A 16,365-nucleotide genomic window follows, 5' to 3' on the forward strand; every position below is an offset into this window, starting at 1 on the left:
TCTTTAACAATTCAATATTTTATAATTCATTTTTCTTAATTTTTATTTTAGGTTTAAATATATATCTTGTCGCTTGACGCAACAATAAGATTATGAAATTCTTCCAAATGCACTGCCGTTAAGACTTTGTGTCGACTTCAGTAATATGAAGAAGGTTAATGAATTTAAATATGTTAAACTACTGATTTGGAGCAACTCAATATCGATTGCTAAATATGTGTTTACAAGAAAATCGACTTTGAACCTAAATATAAGATTGTGGAATTCTTCGAAATGCACTGCCGTCAAGGCTTTGTGTCGACTTCAGTAATATGAAGAAGGTTAATTAACTTAAATATGTTAAACTAATGATTTGGAGCAACCCGATATCGATTGCTATGTGTGTTTCACAGAAAATTGACTTTAAACCTAAATGTAAGATTATGGAATTTTCCAAATGCACTGCCGTTATGGCTTTATGCCAACGTCATTAAGATGAAGAAGGTTAATTAATGTAAATATGTTAAACTAATGATTTGGAGCAACTCAATATCGATTGCTTAATATGTGTTTACAAGAAAATCGACTTTAAACCTAAATATAAGACTGTGGAATTCTTCGAAATGCACTGCCGCTAAGGCTTTGTGTCGACTTCAGTAATATGAAGAAGGTTAATGAATTTAAATATGTTAAACTACTGATTTGGAGCAACTCAATATCGATTGCTAAATATGTGTTTACAAGAAAATCGACTTTAAACCTAAATGTAGGATTATGGAGTTCTTCCAAATGCAATGCCGTTATGGCTTTATGTCAACGTAATTAAGATGAAGAAGAATAATTAATGTAAATATGTTAAACTAATGATTTGGAGCAACTCAATATCGATTGCTTAATATGTGTTTACAAGAAAATCGACTTTAAACCTAAATATAAGACTGTGGAATTCTTCGAAATGCACTGCCGCTAAGACTTTGTGTCAACTTCATTAAGACGAAGAAGGTTAATTAATTTAAATATGTTAAACTAATGATTTGGAGCAACTCAATATCGATTGCTAAATATGTGTTTACAAGAAAATCGACTTTATACCTAAATATAAGATTGTGGAATTCTTCGAAATGCACTGCCGTCAAGGCTTTGTGTCGACTTCAGTAATATGAAGAAGGTTAATGAATTTAAATATGTTAAACTACTGATTTGGAGCAACTCAATATCGATTGCTAAATATGTGTTTACAAGAAAATCGACTTTAAACCTAAATATAAGATTATGAAATTCTTCCAAATGCACTGCCGTTAAGACTTTGTGTCGACTTCAGTAATATGAAGAAGGTTAATTAATTTAAATATGTTAAACTAATGATTTGGAGCAACTCAATATCGATTGCTTAATATGTGTTTACAAGAAAATCGACTTTAAACCTAAATATAAGACTGTGGAATTCTTCGAAATGCACTGCCGCTAAGGCTTTGTGTCAACTTCATTAAGACGAAGAAGGTTAATTAATTTAAATATGTTAAACTAATGATTTGGAGCAACTCAATATCGATTGCTAAATATGTGTTTACAAGAAAATCGACTTTATACCTAAATATAAGATTGTCGAATTCTTCCAAATGCACTGCCGTTAAGGCATTCTGTCAACTTCAGTAATATGAAGAATGTTAATTATTTTAAATGTCTTAAACTAATGATTTGCAGCAACTCAATATCGATTGCTAAATATGTGTTTCAAAGAAAATCGACTTTAAACCTAAATGTAAGATTATGGAATTCTTCCAAATGCACTGCCGTTAAGGCATTCTGTCAACTTCAGTAATATGAAGAATGTTAATTATTTTAAATGTCTTAAACTAATGATTTGCAGCAACTCAATATCGATTGCTAAATATGTGTTTACAAGAAAATCGACTTTAAACCTAAATGTAGGATTATGGAATTCTTCCAAATGCAATGCCGTTATGGCTTTATGTCAACGTCATTAAGATGAAGAAGGTTAATGAATGTAAATATGTTATTTTAATGATTTGGAGCAACTCAATATCGATTGCTCAATATGTGTTTACAAGAAAATCGACTTCATATCTAAATATAAGATTATGGAATTCTTCTAAATGCACTGCCGTTATGGCTCTATGTCTACTTCATTAAGATAAAAAGGCTAATTAATGTAAATATGTTATTTTAATGATTTGGAGCAACTCAATATCGATTGCTTAATATGTGTTTACAAGAAAATCGACTTCAAACCTAAATATAAGTTTATGGAATTCTTCCAAATGAACTGCCGTTAAGGCTTTATGTCAACTTCATTAAGATGATTAAAGTTATGTTCATCTAATGATTTGGAGCAAGCCAATATCGATTGCCAAATATGTGTTTACAAGAAAATCGACTTTATACCTAAATATAAGATTGTGGAATTCTTCGAAATGCACTGCCGTCAAGGCTTTGTGTCGACTTCAGTAATATGAAGAAGGTTAATGAAATTAAATATGTTAAGCTACTGATTTGGAGCAACTCAATATCGATTGCTAAATATGTGTTTACAAGAAAATCGACTTTAAACCTCAATATAAGTGAAAAATCTTAAGCGTTTTTAAGACACGAAAAGTACTTGAAATTGGGATGCGCGATTATAAATTAAAAGAAATGCACCAATTGCCTGCCTCGATAGCGTAAAGTTGAAACACCGACAAATTAAAACGCGTGCGTACGGTCTCACGGTTCAATTCAAAAAGAACATTATATTTCGTTTCATGCAATCGCTTAGCCTAAATCTTAAACTAACGGCTTAAACTAGTGGTAATGTTAATATGTATTACAGAAAAAGGGGTAAGCATAATAATTCTTAACTTTCGTTAACTATTGTAAAAGATTACGTTGAGGTAAGTAAGGTGAGTAATATCTTAGTATTACAAATGGATTATTAAGGTAAGTATACAATAGATTTTCTTAATTTAATTCTTTAACAATTCAATATTTTATAATTTTTATTATTTTTATTTTAGGTTTAAATATATATCTTGTCGCTTGACGCAACACCGACCACCTTGACAGGATCAGATTCCTTCAATATCCAGTGGAAGGACAGCCAGTTTGTGGATGGGGCGCTTAATCGTGCCCGTCTTGGTTGCTACTTCTGCGACTCGCACCTTGCCGTCTTGCCCTTCGACGGTTTCGACGACGCGCCCTAGTACCCACTGCTGCGGCGGCACGTTGTCCTCGTGGACGAGAACGAGGTCGTTGAGCTGCATATTGCGTTTGGGGTGCAGCCACTTGTTGCGCTCCTGAAGGCCCGTCAGGTATACTTTGGACCACTGTCGCCAGAACTGTTGCTTGAGACAGCAAACAAGTTGCCATCTCTCGCAACAACGAACTGGGTCCACTGGCACCTTCTCTGGGGGTAATGCCCGCAGGGAGCATCCTATTAATAGATGCGCTGGTGTTAACGCCTCGCCGTCGTTGGGATCTTGGCTCACAGGTACTAGGGGGCGAGAGTTGAGGATGGCCTCCACTTCGGCCAACACTGTTGCTAACTCCTCTGCTGTAAGTAGCGCGCTGCCGGTTACCCGAACGATGTGGTGTTTGGCGGACTTCACCGCGGCTTCCCATAATCCGCCGAAGTGCGGCGCCCGCGGTGGTATAAAGGTGAAGCTGCACCCTTCGTCTGCTGCGAATCTCTTCAGGTCTGGACCCATTGCCAGAAACGCCTCCTTCAATTCGCGCAGCTTGCGATCGGCGCCGACGGAATTGGTGGCGTTGTCGCTGAATATCTTCGTCGGCATTCCTCGGCGTCCAATGAACCTTTTTAGGGCGAGAATAAATGAATTAGAAGATAGGTCCGAAACTAATTCTAAATGTACTGCTTTGGAAGTAAAGCAAATGAAAACTGCAATATATGTTTTTACGGGTGGTCGACCGCGTATTTTTAAAGTTGTGTATATCGGACCACAAAAATCTACGCCACATATAAGAAAGGGTCGTAGTGCTCGAAGTCTTTCGACTGGCAAATTTCCCATTATTTGGTTTTGCAACTTCGGCTTGTAATGAAAACAATGTATACAGTTTCTTACGGTTCTACTGCAAGCTTCTCGGGCATTAATTAGCCATATGCGTTCTCGAAGAAGCGCAACCAACGCTTTAGCCCCAGCGTGGTGATTTCGAATATGCAGGAACCGTAAGTACGTTATAACGAAGTGCGAACTTTTATTCAATAAAAGCGGAAATTTGGCATCGTATGGGAGAGGTGCATTTAATAAGCGACCTCCTACTCGGATTAATTTGAATGACAGCAACAATCCGAGTACTCATGCAAAAACGGGTTAAGTTTTTGCAAGTTTGCGGGTAGGGTGGTGCCTTTATGCAATTTTTGAATAACATCCGAAAATTCTGAATGTTGGACCACCTGTGCAATTTTTAGAAAGCTCAGGTTTAACTCTTCTGAAGTCAGATCTTGGCCCCTGGAGGTTTTTGGTGGTCGCCTGATCCATCGTAATATATATGCGACCATACGAAGCAATTTTTTATGAGAAGAGAATTTTTCAATGAGGTCCAATATTGAATTTTTCTCAGTAGTCGAAATTAATGTAAATGTATTTTTCTTCTTCTCTAATGCTTCGTCTTCTGGTGAGAGCTGGAAGTGGTTATTAATTGGCCATAATGCAGGGTCTTCTAGGAGGAACTGTGGACCGCCAAACCATATTGAATTATTCAATTCGTCCACGTTACAACCCCGAGACACTTGATCCGCAGGATTTTGTTTCGTTGGCACATGTCGCCAATGTACTTTGTCAGTCAACTCTTGGATTTCGGACACTCTGTTTGCGACGAAGGTTTGTAGTGAAGATGGATGTGTTTTAATCCAATGTAAAACGATTTCAGAGTCTGTCCAAAATGTTATATTTTCGAAATGTCGACTCAACATAGGCGCTACTCTTGACCATAATTTCGAAAGAAGATGTGCTGCCGAGAGCTCAAGACGCGGAAGAGATTTGGTCTTCAGTGGAGCCACTCTAGACTTTGCAGTAAGCAGCATGCATTTAATACCACTAGCAGATTGGCTTCGTATGTATATGCAGCATCCGTACGCCCTTATTGAGGCGTCGGAGAACCCATGTATTTGGCAGATGGCACTCGACTCAACGTTTACGTAACGAGGAATGCTTATAGATGAGAGCTGCATTAGGTTGGCTTTAAAGTTCTGCCAGCTAGTGTCAAGGCGCAATGGAATCGACTCATCCCAATCTAGTTTTTGGATCCAAAGCTCTTGCAATAAGATTTTTGCTTTGGTAACTAGTGGGGCTAGTAATCCAAGAGGATCGAAAAGGCGAGCAGAAACTGACAATATGTTTCGTTTAGTGGCTCGCAGATCATTAAAATTGTCATCTAAAACAAATCGAAACAAATCCTCTTTCGGCAACCAATGGATTCCTAACGTTTTAGTGGAACTTTTGTCATTGAAGCTTAATGACTTTTCAGTGCAATCACTGTCGAAAAATTTAGGGTGGTTCGAAAACCACTTCGTTAAGGAGAATCCTGCCGAGTTTAATATTTTAATTACCTCACTTCTCAAAAGATCTAGAGACTCAAAACTTTCGGACCCTGTTAATAAATCATCAACATAAAAGTCTCTTTTGATGGCCAATGAACCGAGTGGGTATTTCATTGTATTGGCATCACTGAGCATTTGCAAACACCGTGTTGCGAGAAATGGAGCAGGCGCAGTGCCGTATGTTACGGTGTTGAGACGAAAAATTTGAATTTGCTCAGAAGGATGCTCTCTCCACACAATAAGCTGACAATTTCTGTCTTCTTCATGCATAATTATTTGACGGTACATTTTAGTAATGTCCGCTGTTAATGCATACTTATGTAAGCGAAAACGAAGAAGAGTTGAGTATAACTCTTCTTGGATGGTTGGACCTACCATCAAAAGTTCATTCAACGCTATTTGAGTTGAAGATCGACTCGAAGCATCAAATACAACACGTAGTTTGGTAGTGTGGCTCACTCGGGATCTTATTGTTCGTTGGGCTCATGTGACCCAATGCTCTATATTCATTCATAAAGTCCAGATACATTTTACGAAGTTCTGGATCTTTTAATGTCCTTCTCTCCAGGGCCTGAAACCGCCGAACTGCGGTTTCATATGAGTGACCGAGTAACTTACGGTCAGCTTTAAAGGGCATTCTGACTTGAAGCCGTCCTGAAGGGAATACTTGAGTAGTGTTAACGAAAAAATTTTCACACTCTTGTTGCTCTGCTGTGAATATGATGCCATTTGATTCTGAAGGTAATTCTTCTAGAGCCCAAAATTTTTGGACTACTGAATCGATTGACGTTAAGTCTTCTTCGGCTTGGCATAATGTGCTATGTAATCTGGGAGGAGAACTTATATTACTGGCGTATTTGCCAGATACAATCCATCCTAAAAGGGTTTTCTGAAGAGTTGGTTGGTTAGGACCATTTTTAATTTGACCAACAGCTAAAAGATCGAAAAATGTTTCAGCACCCAATAGGATATCCACTTTTTTAGATTTGTGGAATTCTGGGTCCGCCAATTCAATATTGTGCGGAGTTTTCCAGCCATTAACATTGATGTTATGGTCTGGATGATTTGCCGAAATGCATCGCATTACCCAGAATTCCGCCGAAAATTCAAAATTGTTTAACCGCGACTTGACAAACGCGTTTAGTTTCGACCCCACTTTTGTATTGGAATTGCCAATTCCAATTACGCTTAATGTTTTGTGCTGACGTCGAATCCGCAACTTTTGTGCCAAGTCCTCCGTCATAAAGTTGACCTGGGAGCCTGAGTTCAGCAAGGCTCTCGCAGGCAGGTAATCTCCGCAGCTGGTCCTCACTAGAATTACTGCTGTTGCCAACATGACCCGATCCGGCATACTGGCTGTATGCATGGCATGTGTGGTTGATGGTTGCGGATGAGGTACAGCGGGGAAGGACACTGGATACTGGTGCAACAGCGAGTGATGGGATCGATTGCATATGCGGCAACGATCTGCTCTGCATTTGGAAACCGTGTGACCCTTACGCAAACAATTTATGCATAAGGGCACCGATTTCACGAACTCGAACCTCTGCTGCACCGGAAGCGCCTTGAAGGTGGGGCAGGCAGTCAAATGGTGATCCCTCGATTTGCACTGTTGGCAAAGAGGCTGCCTCGTATTTGCAGCAACCAGCGCCGATTTGGTCCTGTCCATCTGTTGTTGTTTCCCATGATGCGCACTGCTTGTAGGTATGGGCTTCGTCCTAGAGTGTGATGCTCCTTCCGCTGACAGCTGCTGGTATCTTCGATTTAAGGTGGCCTCACAGTCCTTCCACAGTGGCAGTTTGTCATAGTCCAGCGCTTCTTCCCATTTGGATCGGGTGGCAGGGTCAACCTTTGTCATTACAATATGTATGATTATTGCGTTCGTTATTTGTTTTTCATCGCCCAGCGATAGCAATGAATCATATACCGCGGACACTTCGTCAATCATTGAACGCAGGGAAGGCGCAGAAAGCTTTGGGATTGTTGGCAGCTCAAAAAGTTTAGATATTGTATTAAAAATATCAAACATTTATTATCATAAACTTTTTTGAGACTTGCCAACGATTTCGGATAATTTTCATCCGACATCTGGAACGCTTTAACTGTTCCCAGAGCCTCTCCAGATAGACAATTTACCAAATGGTTAAACTTTTCAATATCTGGGATATTTGGATCGTTATGAACCAAGCTCTCGAACAAACTCATAAAATTTTTGAACTCTGAATATTCTCCCTTGAATTTCGTCAAATTCATTTTAGGGAGCTTTGAGCTGTGAGAAGCTACAAAAGATGTTTCGGCAAATGAAGTTTTATTTTTTGCTAAAATTGACTTTATTATGGACTTCGTTTCAACGATTATGTCCTCTAACTCCCCTCGGGCCATGTCGTCCTCATCAATTTCTTCAATCTTTGATTGGCATTTCATTAATTTTTCACTATGTGAATTTAATATATCGAGACGACATTCCAATTCTATTGGATCTAAAGACATAGTCTTTTCGAGAAGGCCCGTTTTAATGCGCAAAATACTACTTTTCGCAACCGTTCTTTAACGTCTCAACGATTTTAAGTCCGTCAACTCCTTACTTGGAGACAGGTTTGCGAGAGTTGGCTTTGGCTTGCTCATTTTGCTTGTTTAAATAAATTTTCCGAAAAAGACTATAACGGTTGGCAACAGATATACTGAGAATCGATAACGAAAACGAAAGATAAATGTTGATTCCCAAATATACGAAAGCCAAACTAATAGCAATAAAAGTTGGCAACAAATATATTTGGAATCGGTGACGAAAACGAGAAAAAAAACAAGTAAGGAAGGGCTAAGTTCGGGTGTCACCGAACATTTTATACTCTCGCATGATAAAGTGATAATCGAGATTTCATTATCCGTCATTTACATATTTTTCTATTTTGGTTCCTAATGTATATATTGTACTATACAGAGAAGGCATCAGATAGAATTCAAAATAGCGTTATATTGGAAGAAGGCGTGTTTGTGAACCGATTTCCTCCATATTTCGTACATGTCATCAGGGTGTTAAAAAAGTATTATATACCGAATTTCATTGAAATCGGTCGAGTAGTTCCTGAGATACAGTTTTTGGTCCATAAGTGGGCGACGCCACGCCCATTTTCAATTTTTAAAAGAAGCCTGAGTGCAGCTTCCTTTTGCCATTTCTTCGGTAAAATTTAGTGTTTCTAAGGTTTTTTGTTAGTCGGTTAACGCACTTTTAGTGACTTTCAACATAACCTTTGTATGGGAGGTGGGCGTGGTTATTATCCGATTTCTTCCATTTTTGAACTGTATATGGAAATGCCTGAAAGAAACAACCCTATAGAGTTTGGTTGACATAGCTATAGTAGTTTCCGAGATATATACAAAAAACTTAGTAGGGGGCGGGGCCACGCCCACTTTCCAAAAAAAATTACGTCCAAATATGCCCCTCCCTAATGCGATCCTTTGTACCAAATTTCACTTTAATACCTTTATTTATGGCTTAGTTATGACACTTTATAGGTTTTCGGTTTCCGCCATTTTGTGGGCGTGGCAGTGGGCCGATTTTGCCCATCTTCGAACTTAACCTTCCTATGGAGCCAAGAAATACGTGTACCAAGTTTCATCACGATATCTCAATTTTTACTCAAGTTACAGCTTGCACGGACGGACGGACAGACGGACGGACGGACAGACAGACATCCGGATTTCAACTCTACTCGTCACCCTGATCACTTTGGTATATATAACCCTATATCTGACTCTTTTAGTTTTAGGACTTACAAACAACCGTTATGTGAACAAAACTATAATACTCTCTTTAGCAACTTTGTTGCGAGAGTATAATAATATCGATTCTCAAGTATACGAAAGCCAAACCGATAAATGCGCAAAATGAGCAATAGCACAAAAAAAGTAATTTAATCGGAAAATGTCCGAACGGAAATCGACAAAAATTGCGAAAAAACGACCGATAATTGCAAACGCGTTTCGAAAAAAATTGCGAAAAATGTGATAATTTAATTTGCAATTAATAATTTTTTCAACCTTTATTTTAAACAAGTAAGGAAGGGCTAAGTTCGGGTGTCACCGAACATTTTATACTCTCGCATGATAAAGTGATAATCGAGATTTCATTATCCGTCATTTACATATTTGTTTATTTTGGTTCATAATGTATATATTGTATTATACAGAGAAGGAATCAGATGGAATTCAAAATAGCGTTATATCGGAAGAAGGCGTGGTTGTGAACCGATTTCGCCCATATTTCGTACATATCATCAGGGTGTTAAGAAAATATTATATACCAAATTTCATTGAGATCGGTCGAGTACTTCCTGAGATATGGTTTTTGGTCCATAAGTGGGCGACGCCACGCCCATTTTCAATTTTTAAAAAAAGCCTGGGTGCAGCTTCCTTCTGATATTTTTTTCGTAAAATTTAGTGTTTCTGACGTTTTTTGTTAGTCGGTTAACGCACTTTTAGTGATTTTCAACATAACCTTTGTATGGGAGGTGGGCGTGGATTTTATCCGATTTCTGCCATTTTTGAACTGTATATGGAAATACCTGAAGGAAACGACTCTGTAGAGTTTGGTTGACAGAGCTATAGTAGTTTCCGAGATATGTACAAAAAACTTATTAGGGGGCGGGGCCACGCCCACTTTTCCAAAAAAATTAAATTAAAATATGCCCCTCCCTAATGCGATGGTTTATGCCAAATTTCACTTTAATATCTTTATTTATGGCTTAGTTATGACACTTTATAAGTTTTCGGTTTCCGCCATTTTGTGGGCGTGGCAGTGGGCCGATTTTGCCCATCTTCGAACTTAACCTTCTTATGGAGTCAAGAAATACGTGTACCAAGTTTCATCATGATATCTCAATTTTTACTCAAGTTACAGCTTGCACGGACGGACGGACGGACAGACGGACGGACGGACGGACAGACGGACGGACAGACAGACATCCGGATTTCAACTCTACTCGTCACCCTGATCACTTTGGTATATATAACCCTATATCTGACTCTTTTAGTTTTAGGACTTACAAACAACCGTTATGTGAACAAAACTATAATACTCTCTTTAGCAACTTTGTTGCGAGAGTATAAAAATAAAGGGCTACCGCAAATCCCAAAATCCCTTATTCACTTGCGTACGCATATACATATATGTGCGTATGCTTATTATATTTAATAATGTATATGTTTATTTATATACGTTATTATAGATATGAATGTATATATGTATATGTATATGTATTTATAGAACGTCAATATAATTGAAAGTGAAAAAAGGGAGAGCCAAAACTGAAAGTGTGCACTTGTCTTTATTTCAATTTTATTTTTATGTGTTTTCGTTTTATTTTTTGTTTGCACTGCTTTCAATAATTCGCACTCGTTACCTGGTGCGTCGGCTGTTTGCCGGCGCTTACGTTCCTTTGGCACAGGATGCAGCGGCAGCTCGTTCCCACGACGGCAGCGGATTGATGGCAGCAGTGTTGATGGCAGCAGCGTTGATGGCAGCGGCGTTGATGGCAGCGGCGTTGATGGCAGCGGCGTTGATGGCAGCGGCGATGATTGCAGCAGTGTTGATGGCAGCAGCGCTTTCAGCAGCGGCGGTATGGCAACAACGGGTGCTTATACCGGCACTTTTGGCGGTACTTTTAAAGCGGCACTTGGAACAGTTTTTTTTTTTTTTTTTCTTTAACGGGTTTACCACGGGCTTTTTTTTAAAACTGTTTTTTTTTTTTTTTTAACGTTTAGGACGGTCCTTTCGCTAATCGCCTGGTTGAACACTTTGGTACGATTTTTTGTTGAATTCACTGTACCCCATTTTCTTGTGCGCTTTTTCACACCTTTTATTTATTTCACTCTTTTGTATGTTTGTCACTTGCACATATGCAAGTAACATATATACATATAATATGTTTATTTGTTGCATTATTTTACCGCTATATGTTCTCTCCCGGGAATTTGACTCACTGTCTTAAGGTAAACTTAATTCAGTCTGATGTCAACAGTCAAGCTACGAGTATCATTCTAATAATAAATAAATATTTGTTAAATTAAACTCAAATAATTGTGTTTAATGTTACTGGCGCAGTCGGTAGGATCAGTGAAAATGATCCTTTAAAAGAATCTACTTAAGTTTTTTGAGATCGTACAAAATTTAAAAATTTTTTAAATAAGAAGTGAAAACACATATTGTTCCATTTTATACTTGGAAGCTGTGACTACATTAGCTGTAACCTTCAATGACCTTTGAGGAAAGAAGCCTAGGAATTAACCTCTACGTGACCTTCGCCTGAAGTTCTCACTAGTCGGTAAATATATGAGTGATAGCGTAATTGACGATCTTTGTGAGCTGTTGTTGTGCGTGAGCATTGTACAAACCACTTCGCCATCAAGAGAAGAAGAAAGAGAAATAGTGCCAATAGCTGAATCTGCAGAGCAACTAATAAACCCACTAAAAACTATAACAATGACGGAAGCGAAGGAGAGAAGAGAACGAACAGTGCAAAGCATAAAACTGATTGCTCCATTTGACGGCAACAAAAATTACCTGGCCTTATATATTGACAGTTTAAATGCTGTAATGCCAGCGTCATCATCTCTTACACAAGAGGAAAAACCTTTTTATTTTCAATGCGTTGTTAGTACCCTTCGTGGGCTGGCGTTAGATGTAGTGAGAAGAGAGCAACCTGAGAGTTGGGAAATATTGAGATGCCTGTTAATTGATGAATTTGCAGATCCGACACCTATTACTACTATGATATTATTAGTAAGTAATTTAAAATACAGAGGTAGTGTTAAGCAACTATGTGAAGAAATAAATGCAGAAGTATGTAAGATTAAGGATAGTATTAAGTTAAAAGAATCAGACATTTCGACTATTAACTTTCTTAATGTTGAATTACAACGTATAAGTCTAAAAACTCTTAAGAGAGAATTACCGATCCATTTAGTAGCATTAGTTAATGCCAATTTGGTTACAGACGTGAAATCCGCTATTAGAATACTAAAAGAAAACGATGCTTACGATAATATTGTAGTAGAGAAGAATATTAAAAGTAAACACAATGTAACACAAACAAAACAACAATTTAACAATTACGGAAATAGTAATTACTCTGCTAATGCGCAACAATATCTTCCTTACAATAATAGTTTTACTAATTTCCAACAACAAATTCCTATTTTCAATACTCCCTTTAATAATAACCCACAAAATCAAAACCATAACACACAATATAATGACAATTTTGGTAATACTCTTCAAAATCCAAGTAATAATACAAGAATGCAGTCACGGCCAATATATACTGGAGGAAATAGTTCAAATCAGTCTAGGATTCGACGTTACGGAATTCCTGAACCAATGCAGCAGGATATCGAGAATTTTCGGCTAGTAGCCTCGGATACTTACCAAAAGTAGAATTGATAATTGAAAATCGATCATTTACATTTCTGGTGGATACAGGATCATCAGTAAGTCTAATTAGATCTAATGTTCTTAATACGCAAATTTTTAATACAAAGTCAATCACCTTAACAACAGTTACAGGAAAAGTAACGTTAAATAAAATTCAAAAGGTGTATACAAGTAATAAAAATGTAAATGCTGAATTGATATTCTACGTATACGATTTTTCTACAAAATACGATGGTTTATTAGGCTATGATATCCTTCGGCAACTTAATGCTAAAATTGATATTGCTAATAAAAACTTAATTTTAAATGATATTATTTATAAATTTGCAAATAATATCGATTCAAAAACATACGGATTTTATGAAAATTTAAATATGACCAGTGACTCGAAAGACCCACAATTTAGGCTCGAGCATCTCAACAAAGAAGAGATTTTGAATATAAAAAAACTGTTATGTAAATACAAACACATATTCTATAGAGAAGGTGATACATTAACATTCACTAATAAAATTAGACATAAAATCAAGACAATACACGAAGACCCCATATACGTCAGATCCTATAGATATCCTCAAGTACATAACTTTGAAGTTGAGAAACAAATTAAAGAAATGCTGGCTGAAGGTATAATTTGTCACAGCAAATCGCCATATTCTGCACCAATCTGGATTGTACCTAAGAAACCGGATGCTTCTAATATACAAAAATGGCGAATTGTAGTAGATTATCGTAAATTAAACGATATTACTGTAAGTGACAAGTATCCTATACCTATTATGGATGAAATATTGGATAAACTTGGGAAATGCATGTATTTTAGTACTATTGACTTAACAAAGGGATTCCATCAAATTGAAATGGATACAGGGGATAGAATGAAAACAGCATTTTCTACACCGAATGGACATTTTGAGTTTTTACGTATGCCGTTTGGTCTTAAGAATGCGCCATCGACATTCCAAAGACTGATGAATACAGTCTTAGATGGTTTGATCGGTAAAGTTTGTATGGTGTACTTGGATGATATAATTGTCTTTAGTACTTCACTTCAAGAACACATGGATGCTCTTGAAAAAGTATTTTACAAGCTTAATGAAGCAAATTTAAAAATCCACATTGAAAAAACGGAATTTTTAAAGAAAGAAACCGAATTTCTCGGCCATATTGTAACCCCAGAGGGAATCAAGCCCAACCCTAATAAAATAGATTCCATACTAAAATATCCATTGCCAAAAACTGAAAAAGAGATAAAACAATTTCTGGGATTAGTTGGCTTTTATCGAAAATTTATTAGGGATTTTTCTAAAATTTCTAAACCTTTAACTCAGTGCTTAAAAAAAGGAAATAAAGTCGTAATTAATGGAGAATATATAAACGCAGTAGATACACTGAAGCTTCTTATAACAAAAGGACCAATTCTAGCATACCCGGACTATGAAAGAAAGTTTACTCTAACCACCGACGCATCAAATGTAGCTCTTGGAGCCGTTTTGAGTCAAGAAGGTCATCCTGTTTGCTTTGCAAGCCGTACTCTTAATGAACATGAGTTACATTATTCCACAACGGAAAAAGAGTTGCTGGCTATTGTTTGGGCAACAAAATATTTCCGCCCTTATTTATATGGTAGAAAATTTATCGTAAATAGTGACCATAGACCTCTCCAATGGCTCCACAATTTGAAGGAACCAAACGCTAAGCTGCAAAGGTGGAAGTGGAAACTTAATGATTTCGATTTTGATGTCAAATATATTCCAGGAAAAGAAAACCATGTAGCAGATGCTTTATCACGTATTAAACTTAAAGATTGTTATTTTGGTGATACTTCATCTAATATTGCTACTATTCATTCCGCAACAGAAGATCCTGAATCTTATATTCCTATTTCAGAAAGACCATTGAATATATTTAAACGACAACTGAGATTGATAAAAAGCAATAGAGATAGTTTGCGAACTGAAAATATTTTTAGAAACAGTATTACAACAATTAAATACATTGACTTAACTAGCGATCGAATAAAAAATATAATAGAGAATTTTTTAATTGGTAAAAAGACTACAATATTCATACCTAATGACGCAGATTTTGTAAAATTTCAAGATATTTTTAAAACTCTAATCAACAATTCAAGACACAAAATATTAAGAGCAACTAAAGAGCTCGAAAATGTTAGAGATTATGCGGAATTTAAAACTAAAATTCTTGAAATTCATCTAGAAGGCCTTCATCAAGGCATAGAAAAGATTGCTAATCGTTTTAAACATAAATATTATTATCCGAACTATTTAAAAGAAATTAGTAAAATTATTAACGAATGTGAATTATGCAATAGGTGTAAATATGATCACATTACCCACAAATTGCCTTTTAAAATCACACCCCCTGCTTACGAAATCAGAGAAAAATTTGTAATTGATTTTTGGGAATGGGAGAAAAGACATTACCTTACCTGTATTGATCTGTTTTCTAAATTTGCAGCTGCTGAAGAAGAACTCTTTTTACATACAACCATAATATAATACATTCTACAACCGGTGAAATCCCATATAACATTTTCTTCAATCACCTAGCACCGAAATTTAATGCTCAACTTATAAAAGAAAATCGAATAAATAATGCTAATAAGACACGAACAGAAAACCCTATAGACACTAATTTAATCAACGCTGAAAATTCAAGAAAACGTCTGGAAAAAACACATAATCCGTTTAGAAAAGTAGAGCTAGTCAAAGCCGAAGACGATAATGAACATTTTGTGATTAAATATAAGAATCGTAAAGTAAGAAAATATAAAACCCAATTTAAACGAAAAAAAAATGCCAAGAGAATTAAAGTACCAAAAAACAATAATTAGTTTGCTGTACAAAAACTATAAAAATAAATTGTTATTAAATTTACATTCAATCATATGATATTGTTAACAATGTTGTACAGAACTACTCAAATCGTTAATTATAATTTTATATCTATTGTTTTTAAGATACAATGAAGTTATGAAGCATTAATGTTAAAATAGCAATTTTTATACTCTCGCAACAAAGTTGCTAAAGAGAGTATTATAGTTTTGTTCACATAACGGTTGTTTGTAAGTCCTAAAACTAAAAGAGTCAGATATAGGGTTATGTATACCAAAGTGATCAGGGTGACGAGTAGATTTGAAATCCGGATGTCTGTCTGTCCGTCCGTCCGTCTGTCCGTCCGTCTGTCCGTGCAAGCTGTAACTTGAGTAAAAATTGAGATATCATGATGAAACTTGGTACACGTATTTCTTGGCTCCATAAGAAGGTTAAGTTCGAAGATGTGCAAAATCGGCCCACTGCCACGCCCACAAAATGGCGGAAACCGAAATCCTATAAAGTGTCATAACTAAGCCATAAATAACAAGTAAGGAAGG

At 36.7% G+C, this 16,365-nt stretch overlaps 1 protein-coding gene across 1 annotated transcript; it reads right to left on the reverse strand.

Moving 5' to 3' along the window:
• Window positions 1–345: 345 nt before the first annotated feature.
• LOC125780214 (uncharacterized) lies at window positions 346–4,004 on the reverse strand. Its single transcript, XM_049462040.1, has 2 exons — window positions 1,404–4,004; window positions 346–739 (listed from the first exon to the last, which is right to left on the reverse strand). Exon 1 carries the CDS (start codon window positions 4,002–4,004, stop codon window positions 3,045–3,047), a length of 960 nt encoding a protein of 319 aa, XP_049317997.1. The 3' UTR covers window positions 346–739; window positions 1,404–3,044.
• Between the last annotated feature and the right edge of the window lie 12,361 nt (window positions 4,005–16,365).

This window comes from Bactrocera dorsalis, unplaced genomic scaffold, assembly GCF_023373825.1.
Source record: "Bactrocera dorsalis isolate Fly_Bdor unplaced genomic scaffold, ASM2337382v1 BdCtg221, whole genome shotgun sequence".
In the NCBI taxonomy this organism is placed as follows: domain Eukaryota; kingdom Metazoa; phylum Arthropoda; class Insecta; order Diptera; family Tephritidae; genus Bactrocera; species Bactrocera dorsalis.

Bases quoted from the DNA above. Each gene is read 5' to 3' on its own strand.
- LOC125780214 (XM_049462040.1), bottom strand. From the start codon at position 4,004: ATGGGAAATTTGCCAGTCGAAAGACTTCGAGCACTACGACCCTTTCTT.